The sequence below is a fragment of the Piliocolobus tephrosceles genome, chromosome 6 (assembly GCF_002776525.5).
Source record: "Piliocolobus tephrosceles isolate RC106 chromosome 6, ASM277652v3, whole genome shotgun sequence".
In the NCBI taxonomy this organism is placed as follows: Eukaryota; Metazoa; Chordata; class Mammalia; order Primates; family Cercopithecidae; genus Piliocolobus; species Piliocolobus tephrosceles.
In genome coordinates, this window is record NC_045439.1 from 54780893 (window position 1) to 54802990 (window position 22098).

The 22098-nt window shown below is 36.3% G+C and overlaps 1 protein-coding gene across 2 annotated transcripts in view; it reads right to left on the reverse strand.

Annotated features, from left to right (window-relative positions):
• GPR137C (G protein-coupled receptor 137C) overlaps positions 1-22098 on the reverse strand; it is a 93716-nt gene that overhangs the window by 25842 nt on the left and 45776 nt on the right. The window contains exons 2-5 of one of the 2 annotated variants that reach the window (XM_023222682.1): positions 21285-21328; positions 19292-19524; positions 9783-9785; positions 5891-5931 (exon numbers count right to left, since the gene is read on the reverse strand). In XM_023222682.1, the coding sequence (XP_023078450.1) occupies positions 5891-5931; positions 9783-9785; positions 19292-19524; positions 21285-21328 (321 nt within the window). The remainder of the gene's footprint in view (positions 1-5890; positions 5932-9782; positions 9786-19291; positions 19525-21284; positions 21329-22098) is intronic. The other variant, XM_023222683.2, reaches the window with a different exon arrangement.

Below are 22098 nucleotides of genomic sequence, written 5' to 3' on the forward strand. Positions count from 1 at the left end.
TTACATCCCTTGTAAGTTGGATTCCTAGGTATTTTATTCTCTTTGAAGCAATTGTGAATGGAAGTTCATTCCTGATTTGGCTCTCTGCTTGTCTGTTACTGATGTATAAGAATGCTTGTGATTTTTGCACATTAATTTTGTATCCTGAGACTTTGCTGAAGTTGCTTATCAGCTTAAGAAGATTTTGGGCTGAGACGATGGGGTTTTCTAAATATACAATCATGTCATCTGTAAACAGGGACAATTTGACTTCTTCTTTACCTAACTGAATACCCTTGATTTCTTTCTCTTGCCTGATTGCCCTAGCCAGAACTTCCAACACTATGTTGAATAGGAGTGGTGAGAGAGGGGATCCCTGTCTTGTGCCAGTTTCTAAAGGGAATTTCTCCAGTTTTTGCCCATTCAGTATGATATTAGCTGTGGGTTTGTCATAAATAGCTCTTATTATTTTGAGGTACGTTCCATCAATACCGAATTTGTTGAGTGTTTTTAGCATGAAGGGCTGTTGAATTTTGTCAAAAGCCTTTTCTGCATCTATTGAGATAATCATGTGGTTCTTGTCTTTGGTTCTGTTTATATGCTGGATTACGTTTATTGATTTGCGAATGCTGAACCAGCCTTGCATCCCAGGGATGAAGCCCACTTGATCATGGTGGATAAGCTTTTTGATGTGCTGCTGAATCCGGTTTGCCAGTATTTTATTGAGGATTTTTGCATCGATGTTCATCAGGGAGATTGGTCTAAAATTCTCTTTTTTTGTTGTGTCTCTGCCAGGCTTTGGTATCAGGATGATGTTGGCCTCATAAAATGAGTTAGGGAGGATTCCCTCTTTTTCTATTGATTGGAATAGTTTCAGAAGGAATGGTACCAGCTCCTCCTTGTACCTCTGGTAGAATTCAGCTGTGAATCCATCTGGTCCTGGGCTTTTTTTGGTGGGTAGGCTATTAATTGTTGCCTCAATTTCAGAGCCTGCTATTGGTCTATTCAGGGATTCAACTTCTTCCTGGTTTAGTCTTGGGAGAGTGTACGTGTCCAGGAAATTATCCATTTCTTCTAGATTTTCTAGTTGATTTGCGTAGAGGTGTTTATAGTATTCTCTGATGGTAGTTTGTATTTCTGTGGGGTCGGTGGTGATATCCCCTTTATCATTTTTTATTGCGTCTATTTGATTCCTCTCTCTTTTCTTCTTTATTAATCTTGCTAGCGGTCTGTCAATTTTGTTGATCTTTTCAAAAAACCAACTCCTGGATTCATTGATTTTTTGGAGGGTTTTTTGTGTCTCTATCTCCTTCAGTTCTGCTCTGATCTTAGTTATTTCTTGCCTTCTGCTAGCTTTTGAATGTGTTTGCTCTTGCCTCTCTAGTTCTTTTAATTGTGATGTTAGAGTGTCAATTTTAGATCTTTCCTGCTTTCTCTTGTGGGCACTTAGTGCTATAAATTTCCCTCTACACACTGCTTTAAATGTGTCCCAGAGATTCTGGTATGTTGTATCTTTGTTCTCATTGGTTTCAAAGAACATCTTTATTTCTGCTTTCATTTCGTTATGTACCCAGTAGTCATTCAGGAGCAGGTTGTTCAGTTTCCATGTAGTTGAGCGGTTTTGATTGAGTTTCTTAGTCCTGAGTTCTAGTTTGATTGCACTGTGGTCAGAGAGACAGTTTGTTATAATTTCTGTTCTTTTACATTTGCTGAGGAGTGCTTTACTTCCAATTATGAGGTCAATTTTGGAATAAGTGCGATGTGGTGCTGAGAAGAATGTATATTCTGTTGATTTGGGGTGGAGAGTTCTATAGATGTCTATTAGGTCCACTTGGTGCAGAGATGAGTTCAATTCCTGGATATCCTTGTTACCTTTCTGTCTCGTTGATCTGTCTAATGTTGACAGTGGAGTGTTGAAGTCTCCCATTATTATTGTATGGGAGTCTAAGTCTCTTTGTAAGTCTCTAAGGACTTGCTTTATGAATCTGGGTGCTCCTGTATTGGGTGCATATATATTTCGGATAGTTAGCTCTTCCTGTTGAATTGATCCCTTTACCATTATGTAATGGCCTTCTTTCTCTCTTTTGATCTTTGATGGTTTAAAGTCTGTTTTATCAGAGACTAGGATTGCAACCCCTGCTTTTTTTTGTTCTCCATTTGCTTGGTAGATCTTCCTCCATCCCTTTATTTTGAGCCTATGTATGTCTCTGCATGTGAGATGGGTCTCCTGAAGACAGCAGACTGATGGGTCTTGACTCTTTATCCAGTTTGCCAGTCTGTGTCTTTTAATTGGAGCATTCAGTCCATTTACATTTAAGGTTAATATTGTTATGTGTGAACTTGATCCTGCCATTATGATATTAACTGGTTATTTTGCTCATTAGTTGATGCAGTTTCTTCCAAGCCTCGATGGTCTTTACATTTTGGCATGTTTTTGCAATGGCTGGTACCGGTTGTTCCTTTCCATGTTTAGGGCTTCCTTCAGGGTCTCTTGTAAGGCAGGCCTGGTGGTGACAAAATCTCTAAGCACTTGCTTATCTGTAAAGAATTTTATTTCTCCTTCACTTATGAAACTTAGCTTGGCTGGATATGAAATTCTGGGTTTAAAATTCTTTTCTTTAAGAACGTTGAATATTGGCCCCCACTCTCTTCTGGCTTGTAGAGTTTCTGCCGAGAGATGTGCTGTCAGTCTGATGGGCTTCCCTTTGTGGGTAACCCGACCTTTCTCTCTGGCTGCCCTTAAGATTTTTTCCTTCATTTCAACTTTGGTGAATCTGGCAATTATGTGTCTTGGAGTTGCTCTTCTGGAGGAGTATCTTTGTGGCGTTCTCTGTATTTCCTGAATTTGAATGTTGGCCTGCCCTGCTAGGTTGGGGAAGTTCTCCTGGATGATATCCTGTAGAGTGTTTTCCAATTTGGTTCCATTTTCCCCCTCACTTTCAGGCACCCCAATCAGACGTAGATTTGGTCTTTTTACATAATCCCATACTTCTTGCAGGCTTTGTTCATTTCTTTTTCTTCTTTTTTCTTTTGGTTTCTCTTCTCGCTTCATTTCATTCATTTGATCCTCCATCGCTGATACTCTTTCTTCCAGTTGATCGAGTCGGTTACTGAAGCTTGTGCATTTGTCACGTATTTCTCGTGTCATGGTTTTCATCTCTGTCATTTCGTTTATGACCTTCTCTGCATTAATTAGTCTAGCTGTCAATTCTTCCACTCTTTTTTCAAGATTTTTAATTTCTTTGCGCTGGGTACGTAATTCCTCCTTTAGCTCTGAGAGGTTTGATGGACTGAAGCCTTCTTCTCTCATCTCATCAAAATCATTCTCTGACCAGCTTTGATCCGTTGCTGGCAATGGGCTGTGCTCCTTTGCAGGAGGAGATGAGCTCTTATGTTTTGAATTTCCAGCTTTTCTGCCCTGCTTTTTCCCCATCTTTGTGGTTTTATCTGTCTCTGGTCTTTGATGATGGTGACGTACTGATGGGGTGTTGGTATAGGTGACCTTCCTGTTTGATAGTTTTCCTTCTGACAGTCAGGACCCTCAGCTATAGGTCTGTTGGAGATTGCTTGAGGTCCACTCCAGACCCTGTTTGCCTGGGTATCAGCAGCAGTGGTTGCAGAAGATAGAATATTGCTGAACAGCGAGTGCACCTGTCTGATTCTTGCTTTGGAAGCTTTCTCTCAGGGTTGTACTCCACCCTGTGAGGTGTGGGGTGTCAGACTGCCCCTAGTGGGGGATGTCTCCCAGTTAGGCTACTCAGGGGTTAGGGACCCACTTGAGCAGGCAGACTGCCCCTTCTCAGATCTCAACCTCCGTGTTGGGAGATCCACTGCTCTCTTTAAAGCTGTCAGACAGAGTCATTCGCGTTTGCACAGGCTTCTGCTCCTTAGCTGAGCGTAATCTCATTTATAACAGCCACAAATAAAAGTAAATATCTAGACATTAACTCAAAGAAGTGAAAGATCTCTACAATGAAAACTATAAAGAACTGATTAAAAAAACTGAAAAGGACACCAAATAAATGGAAAGATATTTCATGTTAATGGATTGGAAGAATCAATATTGTTAAAATGTCCACACTACCCAAAGCAATCTACAGATTCAATGCAATCCCTATTAAAATGCCAATGACATTCTTCACAGAAAAAAAAAAAAAGCTAAAATTTATATGGAACCACAAAAGACCCAGAATAGCCAGACATCCTGAGCAAAAAGAACAAAACTCGAGCAATCACATTACTTGACTTCAAATTATACTACAGAGCTTTAGTAACCTAAACAGCATGGTACTGACATAATAACAGCCACATAAACCAGTAGAACAGAATAGAAAACCCAGAAACCAATCCACACACCTATAGTGAACTCATTTTTGACAAAGGTGCCAAGAACATACACTGAGGAAAAGGTAGTTTCTTCAATAAATGGTGCTCGGAAAACTGGATATACATATGCAGAAGAATGAAACTATACCCTTATCTCTTGCCACATGCAAAAATTAAATCAAAATGAATTAAAGACTGAAATCTAAGATCTCAAATTATGAAATTACTACAAGAAAGCATTGGGAAAACTCTCCAAGACATTGGTCTGGGCAAAAGTTTCTTGAGTAGTACTCCACAAGCACAAGCAACCAAAGCAAAAATGGATGGATCGGATCATATTAAGTTAAAAAGCTTCTGTGCAGCAAAGGAAACAGTTAAGAAAGTGAACAGACAACTCACAGAATGGAAGAAAATATTTGCAAACTACTCATCTGACAAGGGACTCATAACCAGAATATATGAGGAACTCAAAGAACTCTATAGGAAAAAAAAAATTAATAATCTAATTTAAAAATGGGCAGTTGAGCGTGGTGGCTCATGCCTGTAATCCCAATCCTTTGGGAGGTTGAGTCAGAAGGATAGCTTAAGACCGAGAGTTCAAGGCCAGCCTGGGTAACATAGCGAGACTCCATCTCTACAAAATATAAAAAATTAGTTGGGCATGGTGGTGTGCACCTGTAGTCCCAGCTACTCAGGAAGCAGGAGGATCACCTGGGCCCAGGAGGTTGAGGCTGTAGTGAGCTGTGATTGCATCACTGCAATCCAGCCTAGTCAACAGAGTGAGTCCCTGTCTCAAAAAAAGGAAAATAAAATAAAATTGGTCAGAAGCTTTGAAAAGATATTTCTCAAAAGAAGACAAAAGAATTTCTCAAAAGAATGGCAAACAAGAATACAAAAATTACAGGCTCACACCTGTAATCCCAGCATTTTGGAAGGCCGAGGTAGGCAGATTGCTTGAGCTCAGGAGTTTGAGACCAGCCTGGATGACATGGCGAAACCCTATCTATCTCTACAAAAAGTACAAAAATTAGCCAGGCGAGGTGGCGCATGCCTGTGGTCCCAGCTACTTGGGAGGCTGAAGTGGGAGGACTGATTGAGCCCAGGAGGTTGAGGTTGCAGGGAGCTGAGATCATGCCACTGCACTCCAGCCTGCGGTGATGGAGTGAGACTCTGTCTCAAAAAAAAAAAAAAAAAAGTGCTCAACATCATTTATCATCAGAGAAATACAAATCAAAACTACAATGAAGTATCTCATCCTAGTGAAATGGGCTTTCATTCAAAAAACAGGCAATAACAAATACTGGCAAGGTTGTGAGGAAAGGGAACCCTTGGACACTGTTGGTGGAAATGTAAATTAGTACAACCACTATGGAGAACGGTTTGGAGGCTCCTCAAAAAGCTAAAAACTCAGCTACCGTACAATCCAGCAATCCCCACTGCTGTGTATATACCCAGGAAATCAGTATATAAAAGAGATATCTGCACTCTCGTGTCTGTTGCAGCCAGCACTGTCCAAACAGCCAAGATTTGCAAGCAACCTAAGTGTCCATCAACCCATGAATGGATAAAGAAATGCGGTACTTACACACAATGGAGTACTATTCAGCCATAAGAAAGAATGAGATCCTGTAATTTGCAACAACATGGAACTGGAGATCATCACGTTAAATAAAATACGCCAGGCACAGAAAGACAAACATCGCATGTTCTCACTTATTTGTGGGAGCTAAAAATGAGAACAATTGAACTCATGGAGATAGAGTAGAAGGATGGTCACCAGAGGCTGGGAAGGGTGGTGGAAGGGGCTGGGGAGAAGTGGGAATGGTTAATGGGTACAAAAAGTAGTTAGAAAGAATGAATAAGACCTAGTATTTGATAGCACAACAGGGTGACTATGGATAATAATTTAATTATGTATTCTAAAATAACTAAAAGGGTATGATCTAATTGTTTGTAACACAAAGGATAAATGCTTGAGGGGATGGATATTCCATTTTCCATAATGTAATTATTACGCTTCTCATGCCTGCATCAAAAATATCTTTTTTTTTTTTTTTTTTTTTTGAGGCGTAGTCTCACTCTGTTCCCCAGGCTGGAGTGCAGTGGCATGATCTCGGCTCACTGCAAGCTCTGCCTCCTGGGTTCACACTCCTGCCTCAGCCTCCTGAGTAGCTGGGACTACAGGCGCCTGCCACCACACCCGGCTAATTTTTTGTATTTTCAGTAGAGACGGGGCTTCACCGTGTTAGCCAGTATGGTCTCGATCTCCTGACCTCGTGATCCACCTGCCTCAGCCTCCCGAAGTGCTGGGATTACAGAAGTGAGCCACCGCTCCCAGCCCAAAAATATCTTATATACTCCATACATATATACCTAATAAGCACCCACAAACATTAAAAATAAAAAATTTTCCAAGAATTAAAAAAAAATAATGGGCTGAGTACCATGGCTCATGCCTGTAATCCCAGTAATTTGGAAGGCCAAGATGAGAGGATCATCCGAGGCCAGGAGTTTGAGAGCAGCCTGAGCAACACAGCAAGACCTGTTCTCTCCAAAAAAAAAAAAAAAAAAAAAAAAGCTGAATGTAGTGGTGAATGCTTGCAGTCCTAGCTACTTGGGAGGCTGAGGTAGGAGAATTATATAAATCCAGGAGTTTGAGGTTACAGTAAGCTATAATTTGCACCACTAAACTCCAGCCTGGGTGACACAGTGAGAACATGTCCCTATAAAGAAAAAAAAAGTAATGAAAATCATAACATAAAAGATACATGAGTGCTCTGTAAACTGAGGCTGGGATAGACAGTTCTAGATGTAATTACTAAAACCTCTAAGTCTTACTAAAAATAAAAAGCAAAACAAAGCTGATTTTGAAGAAAATTAACATTATGGAGGCTGACATTCTTTTTGAAAACCACTTAAAGGCCTATCAGTAGGATAAGAATTAATTTTGGTATATGATGAAATGTTATGCAGCCTTAAAAAGAATTGTTAATAGCATGAGAAAATTCTTCACTAGCATAAGGGGAAAAGGAGGGTATAAAGTTATATTTACATTTACACTGAGTTCCAAATATAGTTAAGTGTCAGTGGTGACACTACTGCTGGTTAGAATATTTAAAAAATCATATTCTTTCACATTGCCAAGTTTTAATAATCAGAAAAAACACATTTTTAGTAAGGATAATATGGCTAACTGCCCATAAAGCTATAAAACAGCAAGTCTGGTGGAAATAAAACCAGTCAACAGACAAATAACAGTGAAAAACAAAAGAAAACCATAAAAGCTTACCAAATAACAACATTCTGCCAAATGGGTAATGAAAGGATTTTTTTCAAGTTTTGTAAGAACAAGCCTATTCTATAAACTATGTCAAAATACGATGATGAGGATGATAGCAAGCCAACATTTATATTTTTAGTGCCAAGTAATATACTATGACTTTCCATACATTATCATTTCATCCTTGCAACACTACTATGGACATGATTACTATACTTTATCTTCAGTTTAAAGGTGGACAGAGAGGTTAAAGTCATCGAGCTGATAAATGGCAGATCTCTGATTTAAATCCAGCAATATAACTCTAGACCTTGAGTTATTACTACTTTGTACTATGTAGTGTACAATTTATTTGAAATAAATACATTTATATCCTGAAACCTGACAAAGATACTAAAAAGTCAAAAAAAGTTGGTTAATTTTACTTCATGTGTAAGTTTAATAACATTTTAAATAATATAATGAAAATACAAAAAGTAAAAAAATAAGAAAAGGAGGCTGTATCCTCAAAATTCAAGGAATGTAACAAAAATCTAGTCAAATAATTTACTATATTTGTATAATAAATAGAAAAGGAAAACTGTAGCAATATAAAGTAATTAACAAGAATTTAATAAGGTTAAATATCTATTCATAACTAGGTACACATAAAACTTATGAAGGCTATCATTCTTAAAAAAGATAACATTTTAATATAAACAGAAATCACACATGCCAAAGATATAAAGAATAAATTCCCAGATTCCATTCCATAAATCATTGAGAAATAGTTTATACATATAGAAATGTGAATAATTATCTACATGAATTATAAATGCATATCAATTAGATAAATCTAAATGAAAACTTTTAAGGTATATCAATGAAAAAACCAAAATAAATAAAATTTAGACCCAAATATTGATGGAGCAGAGGAAGCAGGTATACTTTTATATTAATGATAGCATTATAAAATGATTTATTCTTTTGGAGAGTATTATGGCAAAATCCAGTAAGAATTTATGCGAAATAATGTTATTAATAAGCAAACAAACATATCCATGCAAATTAAAACCTATATAAAAATACATACCTAAAAGATTATACGTAAACACAGGGTGATATAAATGGAGTCAATCCATGGTGGTTACTAGCAGACACCTGTGGTCAAACTTGAGTTTGAATCCTGGTTCAACTATGTGAACTTGGGCATGTTTATTGGTTCAATTTGCTCTTGATATGACCTAGTTGTGAAGGCTTATTTGGTTACTAGGGTAAAGCTGCTCTGGCAAAGACTACATGCAAGCACAGAATGTATTTATTCAACAAATATTTACTGAACATCTACTACAGTTGTCCCCTCCTTACTCAGAGGGTATCTGTTCCAAAACCCTAGGGGGATGCCTGAAACTATGGATAGTACCAGACTCTAAAGGTACTATTTTTTTTTTCTTATCCGTACACACCTACAATAAAATTTAATTTATAAATCAGACATAGTAAGAAATTAACAAAATAATAAAATGGAATAATTATAACAAAATGCTGTAATAAAAGATATGTGAATGTGCTCGTCTCTCTCAAAATAGTTTATTGTACTGTACTCACCTATTTTCAGACTGATGTTGACTGCAGTAATTGAAACTGTGGAAAGGAAACCGCAGATAAGGGGAGACTGCCCTTACCTTCACTTCACTAAAATATGCCAGGCATTATTTTAGAAAAGGACTGAAAAATGAATAAGACACATAAGAGAGCTTCTTTCCTGGTTTATACTTTAGCAGGGAGAAGCAGAAAATAAGTATGAAAATAAATGAAGAAATAATTTTGGCTATGATAAATGCTGTGAAGATAACAAAAGAGGGTGACAGATGTAGTAATCAGAATGGGGGACAGTCTTATTTGGGTAGTGAAGAAGAGCAATTCTGAAAAAGCGACTGAGGCCTGAATGCAAAGAAGCTGTCACATAGGTACCTGCAGAAAATGCGATTTAGACAGAGGGAACAATATATACAATACAAAGGCTATATGGCTGGAATAAACTTAGTATATCTTTTGTGGTGAGAAGTTGGGGCACAAAAAGTCAATGTGGCTAGAAAAGGAAGAGGAGAGTGATAGTGATAGGGGAGTCACAAAAACAGGCAGAGGCCAGGTCTTACATGTCATTGAAGTCACACTGCCTTTGCCTCTTAAGCTCCACCTACTCCTGTGTAAATACCTGCTGGGAGGCACACCCATCTAGGCCACTGGGACAGTTTTCTGGACTCAGGTCTCTGGCCAGCATTCCCACACAGCCCCAGTACCTTCCTTGTGTCTTCCCCAGATCCATCTGGGCTAGAAATTGGCATCAACTACTGAGCCCTCACAAGACATGGAGCAAGCCTAGGCTTAGAGCGTCCTCCAGTGCTGAGACAACTGCAGTGGACACAGGCTCAGGAAACACAACAGTCCGTCTGTTTAGAATCCCTGCAAGACCCTCTGAGGAAGGCCAGACATAAACAAAGCCAGACTGTGAAAACTAAAATAAAAATGTAACCCCTTGATATGTAGACACTGTCACACTTCCACAAGCATCAAGAACATTCAGAGAAATATCACCTCATTAAATGGATAAAATAAGGTGCCACTTACCCCAAAGTGATGGAGATGTGAGATCTCTGAAAAAATGTTAAATAGCTGTTTTAAGGAAGGTAAATGAACTTCATGAAATCACAGAGACTCAATTGAGGAGTATATCAAAGAAATTTAATGCAGAGATTGAAATAATAAAAATGATCAAACAGAAACTCGGGAGCTGAAAATATGATGAATGAAATGAAAGATGCAATAGAGAGCAACAGCAGCAGAACTGGTTAAACAGAACAATCAGTGAGCTTGAAAACAGACTATTTGAAAATACACAGAGGAGAAAAAAGAAAAAAAAAAAAGAAATGAAGAAAGCTTAAGGATCTGTGGGCCAACATAAAAAAGCAAATATTTGGAGTATTGGAGTTAGGTGGGGAACTGAAAAAGACAAGGGTGGAAAGTGTATTTGAAGAAATAGTAACAGAAAACTTCCCAAACCTGGAGAAAGATATAAATATCCAGGTACAGGAAAGTCAAAGGTCACCAATCAGAGTCAGTCCAAGTAAGGATACTCCAAGACATATTATAATCAAACTCCCAAAGGTGAAAGACAAAGAGAGGATCCTGAAAGCAGCAAGAGTAAAGATGCAAATAACATGTAGGAAAGATTCAATACACCTGGCAGCAGACTTCTCAGCAGAAACATTACGGGCCAGGAGTGAATGGGATGATATGTTCAGAGTGTGGATGGAAAAAAAAAAAGCCTTCTAAGAATACTCTATCTAGCAAAGCCATTATTTAGAAGTGAAAGAGAGATAGACAAACAAAACAAAAACTGGGGATTTATCACCAGAGCTGTCCTACAATAAACGCTAAAGGGATTTTTTTAAACCACAAGAAAAAGACTGTTAACATGATTGTTACACTAATATTATAAATATGATGCATAAACCACTTATATATTTACTAAGAAGACTAAAAGACAGAAGTATTAAAGGTAATAACTACAATTTACCAAGAGATAGGCAATATAAAAAGGCAAATTATGACATCAAACATTCAAAATGTGGGGAAGAGAATGGAGGTAATGTGTATAGGGTTCTTTGTTTCTTTTCTCTTCTTTTTGCGATCAAAGTAAAGTTGTTATCAATCTTAAATAACTTGTTATAACTAGAGAATATTTTTTTGTAAGCCTCATGGTAACCACAAAGCAAAAATCTGCAACAGATACACTAAAAATAAAAAGCAATAGATTAAAACATACTGCCAGAGAAATCACTTAACCACAAAGGAAAACAGTAAAAAAGGAAGAAAGGAAGAGAGGAATTAGAAAAGAAGAAGCAAAAACGGCAGTAAATCCTGATGTATCAATAATAACATTGAGTGTAAATGAATTAAACTGTCTAATTAAAAGACACAGTTGCTGAATGGATTAAAAAACAAGATCCAACTATATGTTGTCTACAGGAAAATCACTTCACCTATAAAGACACACATAACTGAAAGTGAGGGGACGGAAAAAGATAGTCCACGCAAATGGAAACCAAAAAGGAGTAAGAAGAGCTATATTTGTATCTGATAAAATAGACTTTTTCTTTTTCTTTTTTTTTTTTTTTTTTTTGAGACAGAGTCACGCTCTGCTGCCCAGGCTGGAGTGCAGTGGTGTGATCTCGGCTCACTGCAACCTCCACCTCCTGTGCTCAAGCGATTCTTGTGCGTCAGCCTCCTAAGCAGCTGGGATTACAGGCATGTGCCACCATGCCCAGTTAATTTTTGTATTTTTAGTAGAGATGGGGTTTTGCCATGTTGGCCAGGCTGGTCTTAGCCAAGCCATCTGCCCACCTTGGCTTCCCATAGTGCTGGGATTACAGGCATGAACCACTGCACTTGACCAGACAAAATAGATTTTAAGTCAAAAATTGTAAAAAGACACAAAGGTCATTATACAAAGGGTTCAGTCAACTGAGCAATAAGACATGACAACAGTAAATATATGCACATTCAACACCAAGAACACCCAAATATATAAAGCAAATATTAATATTAGTAAAACTAAAGGGAGAGATAAGCTGCAATACAGTAGCAGCAGGGGACTTCAACATCTCACTTTTAGCAATGGACAGATCACCCAGGTGGAAAATCAACAAAGAAACACTGGAGTTAAATTATACTCTAAACCAACTAGCCCTAACAGACATCCATAAAACATTTCATCCAACTGGTGCAGAATGCACATTTTTCTCATCAGTACCTAAAACATTCTCCAGAATAGACCACATGTTAGGCCAGAAAACAAGTCTCAATGAATTAATTAAACAAAGTTGAATAATATCAATATCTTTTCTGGCTGCAACAGAGTAAGACTAGAAATCAGTAACAGGAGGAACTTCTGAAACTGTAAAAATACATGGAAATTAAACAACATGTTCCTGAATGATCAATAGCTCAATGAATAAGTTAACAAGGAAATTTAAAAAGTTCTTGAGAAAAACAAAAATGGAAACACAACATACCAGAAACTGTAGGATACAGCAAATGCAGTAGCAAGAGGAAAGTTTATAGCAGTAAATGCCTCCATCAAAAAAATAGAAAGACTTCAAATAAACAATCTAATAATATACCTCAAGGAAACAGAAAAGCAAGAGCAAGTCAAAGCCAAAATTAGTAGAAGGAAAGAAATAATGAAGATTAAAGCAGAAATAAGTGAAATTGAGACTTAAAAAAGTACAAAAGAGGAACAAAACAAAAAGTTTGTTTTCTGAAAAGATAAATCAACAAACTTAGCTAGACTAAGAAAAAGAGAAGACCCAAATAATTAAAACTAGGGATGAAAAGAGAAACAATAGCAGCCTGGACAACATAGATCCTGTCTACAAAAAAATTTAAAAAATTGGCTGGGTGTGGTAGCACATGCCTGTAGTCCCAGCCTTGGGAGTCTGAGGTGGGAGGATCCCTTGAGCCTAAGAAGTCGAGGCTGTAGTGAGCTGAGATCACACCATTGCCCACTCCAGCCTGGGTGACACAGCGAGACCCTGTCTCAAAGTAAATAAACAAATTTAATTAATAAATAAAAGCAGTATTCATGTAAAATAAAAAAGAAAAAGAAAAAGGAAACATTATAACAGATACCACAGAAATACAAGAAATCATTAGAGACTACTACAAACTACATGCCAACAAATTAGAAAATCTGGAAGAAATGAGTAAGTTCCTGAACACATATAACCTACCATGATTGAATAATGAAGAAAACCTGAATAGACCAATAATGAGTAACAATATTAAAAGAGTAATAAAGTCCCCATCAAAGAAAAGTACAAGACCTTATGACTTCACTGCTAAATTCTACCGAAAGTTTAAAGAATACCAGTTCTGCTCAAACCATTTCAAAAAACTGAAGAAGAGGGACTATTTCCAAATTCATTCTATAAGGCTAGCATTACCCTGATACCAACACTAGAAGAAGAGACAAACAACAAAAAACTCTACAGGCCAACATCTCTGATGAACATAGATGCAAACATCCTTGACAAAATACTGGCAAACAGCATTTGCCATGATCAAGTTGATTCATCCCAGGGATGTAAGGAAGGCTCACTGTATACAAATCAACAAATGTGATATATTGCAGCAACAGAATCAAGAACAAGAACCGTATGTTCATTTCAATAAATGCTTAAAAAGCATTCAATAAAATTCAACATCCTTTCATGATAAAAGCCCTAAAAAAACAGGGTACACAACATACTCCAACAAGATAAAGTCTAAATATGACAAACACACAACTAATATTATATTGAATGGGGAAAAACTGAAAGCCTTTCCACTAAAATCTGGAACAACACAAAGATGCCCACTTTCACCACTTTTATGCAACATAGTACTGGAAGTCTAAGCCAGAGCAATTAGGCAAGAGAAAGAAATAAAGGGCATCCAAATTAGAAAGGAAGAAGTCAAATTAATCCTTGTTACAGATGACATGATCTCATATTAAAACTTAAAGATTCCACAAAAAACCATTAGAACTGGTAAATGATCAGTAAAATTGAAGGATACAAAATCACCATAACAAAAATCAGTAGTGTTTCTATATGCTAACAGTGATCAATCTGAAAAAGAAATCAAGAAATCAACCTCATTTACAACAGCTACCAAAAAATACCTAGGAATAAATTAAACCTAAGAAGTAAAAGATCTCTATAATGAAAACCATGAAATAGTGAAGAAAGAAATTGAAGAGGACACAAAAAATGGAAAGACATCCCATGCTCATTAATTGAAAGAATCAATATTGTGAAAATTTCTATACTACCCGAAGTGATCTACAGATTCAATGAAATATCTGTCAAAATAGCAGTCACATTCTTCAAAGAAACAGAAAAAAAATCCTAAAATTATATGGAACCACAAAAGACCCTGAATAGCTAAAGCAATTCTGAGTAAAAAGAATGAAGTTGGAAGTATCACAGGATTTGATTTTAAATTATACTGCAAAGCTATAGTATCCAAAACAGTATGGTACTGGCATAAAAACAGACACACAGACCAGTGGAATAGAACAGAGAACTCAGAAATAAATCCACACACTTACAGCCAACTTATTTTTGACAAAGATGCCAATTCTGCAATTCTGCAATTAACAAAGTGAACATACATTGGGGAAAGTCACAATCTCAATAAACGGTGCTGGGAAAACTGGTTATCTATATGCAGAGGAATTAAACAGCCCCATTTTGGCTGCATGCGGTGGCTCAAGCCTGTAATCCCAGCACTTTGGGAGGCCAAGGCAGGCAGATCACTTGAGGTCAGGAGTTTAAGAGCAGCCTGGCCAACATGGTGAAACCCCATCTCTACTAAAAATACAAAAAAATTAGCCAGGCGTGGTGGTGAGCACCTGTAATTCCAGCTACCTAGGAGGCTGAGGCTGGATAATCACTTGAACCTGGGAGGCAGATGTTGTAGTAAGCCAAGATCACAACACTGCACTACAGCCTGGGTGACATAGCTAGACTCCATCTCAAAAAAAAAAAAAAAAAAAAAAAAAAAAAAAAAAAAAAAAAAAAAAAAGAGCCCCATCTCTCGCCACGTACAAAAATCAACTCAAAATGGATTTAAAACATAAATGTAAGACCTGAAACTATGAAAGTACTAGAAGAAAACATTGGGGAAATGCTCCAGGACCTTCATCTGGGCAAATATTTTTGGGCAAGACCTCAAAAGCATAGGCAACCAAAGTAATAATAGACAAATGGGATTACATCAGGCTAAAAAGCTCCTGCACAGCAAAGGAAACAATTAACAAAGTGAAGTGACAACCTACAGAATGGGAGTAAATATTTACAAGTTATCCATCCAGCAAGGGATTAATAACCAGAATACATAAGGAACTCAAATAATCAATAGCAAAAAGATAGATAATCAAATTAAAAATGGGCAAAATACCTGAATAGAAATCCCTACAAAAGCAGACATACAAATGGCCAACAGTTAAATGAAAAAAATTCCACATCAATCATCAGGGAAATGCAAATCAAAACCACAATGGGTTATCATCTCACCATAGTTAGAACGGTTATTATCAAAAAGACAAAAAATCAAGTGCTGGCAGATATGTAGAGAAAGGGGAATGCTTGTATACTGTTGATGGGAATGTAAAGTAGGACAACTGTTATGAAAAACAGTATGAGGCTGGGAGCAGTGGCTCACACCTGTAATCCCAGCACTTTGGGAGGCCGAGGAGGGTGGATTACTTGAGGTCAGGAGTTTGAGACCAACCTGGCCAACATGGTGAAATCCCGTCTCTACTAGCAATACAAAAAAAAATTAGCCAGGCGTGGTGGCAGGCACCTGTAACCCCAGCTACTCTGGAGGCTGAGGCAGGAGAATTACTTGAACCTGGGAGGCAGAGTGTGCAGTGAGCCAAGAGTGTGCCACTGTATTCCAGCCTTGGCCAAAGAGCAAGACTCCATCACAAAAACAACCCCAAAAAGCAGTATGGAGGTTCCTTGAAAAACTAAAAATATGATCTAGAAATCTCACTGCTGGGTAGATATCCAAGAGAAAGGAAATCACTATGTCAAAGAGAGAGGTGCACTCCCATATTTGTTGTAGCACTATTCAAAATAGCCAAGATATGGAATCAACCTAAGTGTCCATCAACAGATGAATGAATAAAAAAAGTGGTATATGTATACAATGGACTATTACATGGACATAAAAAGAATGAAATCCTGTCATTTGAAACAACATGGATGGACCTGGAGTTCATTACATTAAGTGAAATAAGCCAGGCACAGTAAGACAAATACACTGCATGTTCTCATTCACATGTGGGAGCTACAAAAGTGGATCTCACGGAGGTAGAGTAGAATAATGGTTACTAACGGCTGGAAAAGGAAGAGTGGTAGGGGAGGATGAAGAGAAGTTGGTTGATGAGTACAAAAATACAGTTAGATAGAAGGAGTAAGTATTCGATAGTACATTATGGAAATTATAGTTAATAACAATTTATTACATGTTTCAAAATAACTAGAAAGAACTGTAATATTTCCAACACAAAAATATAAATGTTTGAGGTGATGATATCCCAATTACCCTGATTTGATTATTACACATCATATACATGCAGCAACATATCACATGTACCCCAAAAATATGTACAACTAAATATAAAATGTCAATTAAAAAATACAAAAAAATTAGATTTCATACACAAATGCCACCTTGTATAAACTGATAAGTGCCTCAAGAGAAATAAATAAAAATTTAAGATAATTCACATAGTGAGTGATTTCTAAATTTAATTTTAGAGTTGGCGGGAAGGGATCAAACTGAGTTCATAACAAGGGGAAAGATTAAGTGAGGTCTTTAAAGTTAGATAAGATATGAACAATCAGGTAGAGATGTGTGGGAGAAGGAAAGTCATTCCTGGATAATAAAATAGCCTAAGAATATAGAGACAGGGCATACTGTGTGTCATTTGGAAATAAGGAAGGTAAGATTGGTTGAGACAAATTACAGAGGAACTTATTATCACAGAACATGTAAAGGAAGGAAGAATGAAAAGAGGAAGACAGAAGACCAAAGTCTAAACTTTAAGGAAATGCTCTTAAAGACAGCAAGAAACAGGGTCAGTGTGATAGTGAAAGAGTACCAAAGGTATTGAGAGACAGAGAGAGAGAGAGAGAGAGAGAGAGAGAGGAGAGAGAGAGAGAAACAACAAAAAAACCCAGTAAGTGAAAGAGGCTCAATAAACACTTGTTGACTGAATAAAAGGAATGACTATTATTGTACACTGTTACAGAAGTCAAAAGTCAAAAATGAGTCTAGTGATTTTACAAGAACATGAAAGCAAGATGACATGCTCTTTGAATACAGAAGTTTATAATCTAGTCAGGAAGATTGGGAACTACTTAATATTACAATATTACACAAATCATCTAGTATGTCATCTACCTTTATAGGTGAACATGTCTGAACATGTATATCTGTAATATTCCTAGATAATTCTGAATCCATGCAGCTTTTAAATTTAAAATTTTAATAATAAATAAGTGAATACCTTTCATATGATAGGAAGGGAACGGTGTTCAAATAATTCTGGAGGATTTATTAAATGAAATTTTCTTCTCAGATTGGTGACTTTATTCAGAGTATTATCTATTTCAAAGCAAGTAAAAAACCAAACTTAGAAATACACTAGGTATCTAGAAAAGAAGCACTTGAAATTCAACATCTATTTATGCTTTATCCCTAGACAAGCAAGAGGTATGAATTCTACAGTGATGTTATCATACTAAGTAAAGATGCCATTGTTCCTACCAGAAGATTATGGATGGTAACAGTGACAGTATTATTTTTAACAGTCAAACCAAAGCCTGAATTACCTAAAATATTTAAATTTTAGGAGCAAACTAGACTAGAAATTTAATAAAATAATTTTCCAGGTAAGATTAATAGGTTTGAAAGTCTGATTTTGTCTCTTCTCTCTCTCTCTCTACATATATATATACATATATACACACACACACACATAGTATCTCCCCCAGCATTCCACTGAAATATATTTAAAAAGTAAAATTAAAATCTCTGCCTACATTTAAAGGACAAGTTGATTACCATATATTTAATTATAGTACCTTCCTTTACTAGGACTATATTAAGGATAATGACAATATAGAAAGAAGCCTAAAAATATTTCAGAGGACTGTTTTAACTGTCTAAGATATTATCTCAGCTTATTATTAGTGAATAGGCAATGATGTCAAATTAAAACAAGAAAGCAAGCTCTCCTGTGGAAGTGATTGTAAAAATGTATTTATGTACATACCCCACCCCAATATCCACATATCTACCCCCTCACACCCAATGCCACACATAAACTGGGATGACTGATTTTCTACTCAATCACACAGTCAATCAACAATGGTAGAAACTTCCATGTTTCTTTGTTAATAAGCTAATATCTGGCTTCTGTTTGTTGATCCAAAGTATAAGGCAAGGGAGAAGCAAGGCATTTATAAATTTTGCTACACAATTAGTTGTTTCAAATATCATACAGACTTCATATTATTGGGTGAAGTAACATTTTCTAACCTTTCTACAAATAAAGACCACTTTTACCTATATGACATCTTAACATTGCTAACCCTGCCACCCTTACTGTGCAAAATCTTAAGATGAGAGTGTGGCTTTATATTATAGACTATTTTTGATCCGTTCATATATATTCTGATTTATTTCATGTGATTAGCCTCCAATGCAGAATCACAGAACATACAATATGCTTAGTATATTCTTTCTTCTTTTCTTTAAACCATTGTTTAGTAAGGACCAAATATTGAATAACTTTTAATTTCTAGTGATTATTGTTTCATGCTCAAAGTGTAACTGTTATTCAGGATATTTTAATAAAAAAAAAAAGTCTGTAGTCCCAGCTACTTGGGAGGTTGAGGCAGAGGATCACTTGAGCCCCAAAGCTCAAGGCTGTACTGCACAATGATTATATCTGTGAAGAGCCACTGCACTCTAGCCTGACTAATACGGCAAGACTGTGTCTCAAATAAAATAAAACAAAATAGCAATATAAACTTTCCATTAATACATGATTAGTAGGGTCAGAATTTGAAATTAGATTTTCAAGTGCCAATTTAAGAAATATACTTACCTTTGATTCGAGGTAGACATTTGCTGATGACATTTTTGTAATTTTGCATATGTAACTAACTAAAGAGATGGCACAAAGAATAAACAGGCTATCATTAATTAATGCTCGAACAAACACAGTCCATTTCAACTGATTTTCTGGGACATCTCCGTGAACTAGCATTGCACAAGTCAAGTTCACCACTAAAAAGAGCAGGCTCGCCATTATAAAGCCGAAATGCAGTAGAACTCTGAAAGAAAAAAGTGTATTAGATGGTTATATAACTAACAAGAAATTAAATTTAATTCTGAATTAGTTTGTTATGTTAGGTGCAAGAATTCCTTCAGTTTGAAATGTTTATGAATGGCATAGATTTTTAAGCATTTATTCAGAAATAACCTCAGGTTGAGCTGAACTCAGTTGTCTCTACCAGGAATAAGATAGGACAATTTTAACACTATTTCAAGTAATCTCAAATTTTTCATTTTTATAACTATTAAGCATATTTTCATTAACCTTTCCAATCCAAGAGTTATCAGGCTTTTATAATGTGCCTGAAAATTAATATACTATACCTAAATTTATATTGATTACCTAATATTAATTTTAAGAGTTAGGCCAGGCATGGCGGCTCACGCCTGTAATCTCAGAACTTTGGGAGGCCGAGGTGGGCAGATCACTTGAGGCCAGGAGTTTGAGACCAGCCTGGCTAACATGGTGAAACCGCATCTCTACTAAAAATACAAAAATTAGCCGGGTGTGGTGGTGCAAGCCTGTAGTCCCAGCTATTTAGGAGGCTGAGGCACAAGAATCACTTGAACCCAGGAGATGGAGGTTGCAGTGAGCCAAGATAGTGATATTAAACTCCAGCCTGGGTGAGAGTGCGAGACTGTATCAATAAAAAAAAAAAGGAAAAAACAATTTTAAGAGCTAAAGTATGTTTTAAACAATATTCCTTATGAACGTCTGATTATAGCAAACAATGCTTTCAAACTTGATTAAAGAAGAACATAGGGACAGTGTATGTAGAGTTTCAAGCACTCATTAATACCTCATGTTCTTATAAAGTTGCATATTTACTGTGCATAAAGAGCAACTCTGCACATAAAATCCTTAATCTCCTCCCCATAAAAAAATTTAGGCTACCTCATAAGAACTCTTCAGTTAAGGCTGCTATCTGTATCAAGTAGCAGTAACAACTATCTGTATGAATATAATCCCAGTTTAAACACATTTATACTCCCAAATTAAATACATATGATGCTGAAATTTATCTGGCTTCCTGATACATTGGGTCATTTCAATAGTGGAAATCATAAAGTAGCTGCCTTTGGAAATGGTTTAAATGAGGTAAATTGAAGGTAATGTGCAATCCGTAACAAGCAAACTAAACTGCTTAGCGTACATGTAAGGCAAAAAGATTTTCGTTTTAAAAGGTTGTATTTTAAAGTTCTTTCAGATTAAATAATAAAAACAGTAATTACATAGTTTGAAACCCAAAAAGGATCTTGGAATTACCTATATATCCAGATAATTAGAGTAGTTTAGAAAACCAAAGCACAGAGAGGGTACGTGAGTTGCACAGTAAGCATGTTAGTGGGAAAATTGGGTTGGAAACCCCAATCTCCTGACTCCACAGCTTAGCACTCTCGCTTTTGAGATTGATCAGAACATTCTCACTCCAAACAGCATAATCTAACTTTGGCAAAAGTTATGAAGTTAGATCTAATATTTGAAGCAGGGCAGGGACAGAGCAGCAAAAAACCAAAAACTGAGTCAGCTGTATGGCTGAAGAGAGAGAAATGTGGGCTACTCAATTTACTTCCTTTGAACCAATCTAACAACTTGGTTTTCTATAAAACTGTGAAGGTGCCTTCAACAACCACTCCCCTTCTACCACGAGAAGTCTGCTATAAAAATAAATTAGATCTTCTAGATACTAAGCCTTATTATTAATGAATTAATGCTTTAGATCTTTTAGATAGAAACTTAGATACTCATAAAACTTACTTGTGTCTGTCAAGTTCAGTGGCACATCTGACTTTATATATAACCTATAAAGAGAATATAAAAAGAAAATTTTGAAAACATATAATATAGAATTCTTAAATATGTTCTGATTTTGTGTTTTAAAGTGCTACAACTATAAACAACATACAGCAAGCAAAGTTCAAATGTTAACAGCTGAACTACCATAAACTAAAAGACAGCTTTCCAAAGGCTTAAAACAATAAATCAATAACTTTCTTTGTTATCAACATAAACTTACATTTCTATCTTTAAAGACTTAAACATAATTAATTCAGTTTAAACATTTGCTGAACTTTTATTATGAGGCAGACATTGTGCTGAATGGCTTGCCACCTATCCTAAACTTCCATTAGTCATGTTTTATTCTAAAATGGAACTTCTTGCTTAAATATGAATATGGCTGAGTGTTCTCCAAAGACTATTTTCTTCAGTAATGAAATGAATTAGTAAAGTGAGATGAGGTAACAAAAGTGAACACAAAGATAATGAGCATATATCATATTTAGTAAACTTTCTTCTTTTACAAAGTCTTACAAAAATCAGGTGCTCAGATACTTGTTGAATAAAGTTAGGCGGGTAGGTAAACAAAATTTGAAATAAACATGGTATATTCTGAGAACATAGTACTAAGGGTCTCAAGTCCTTACTGGTAAACTTTAAATTATTCTTTAGATAATGGGAAGAAATTGAAGGTTTTTATACAGCTATTCCAAAATACAGAATTTCACTAATCTGACATTAATGTACAGGCTACTACAGAGGAACTACAAAATAAAAGTAGAAAGACCAGTTA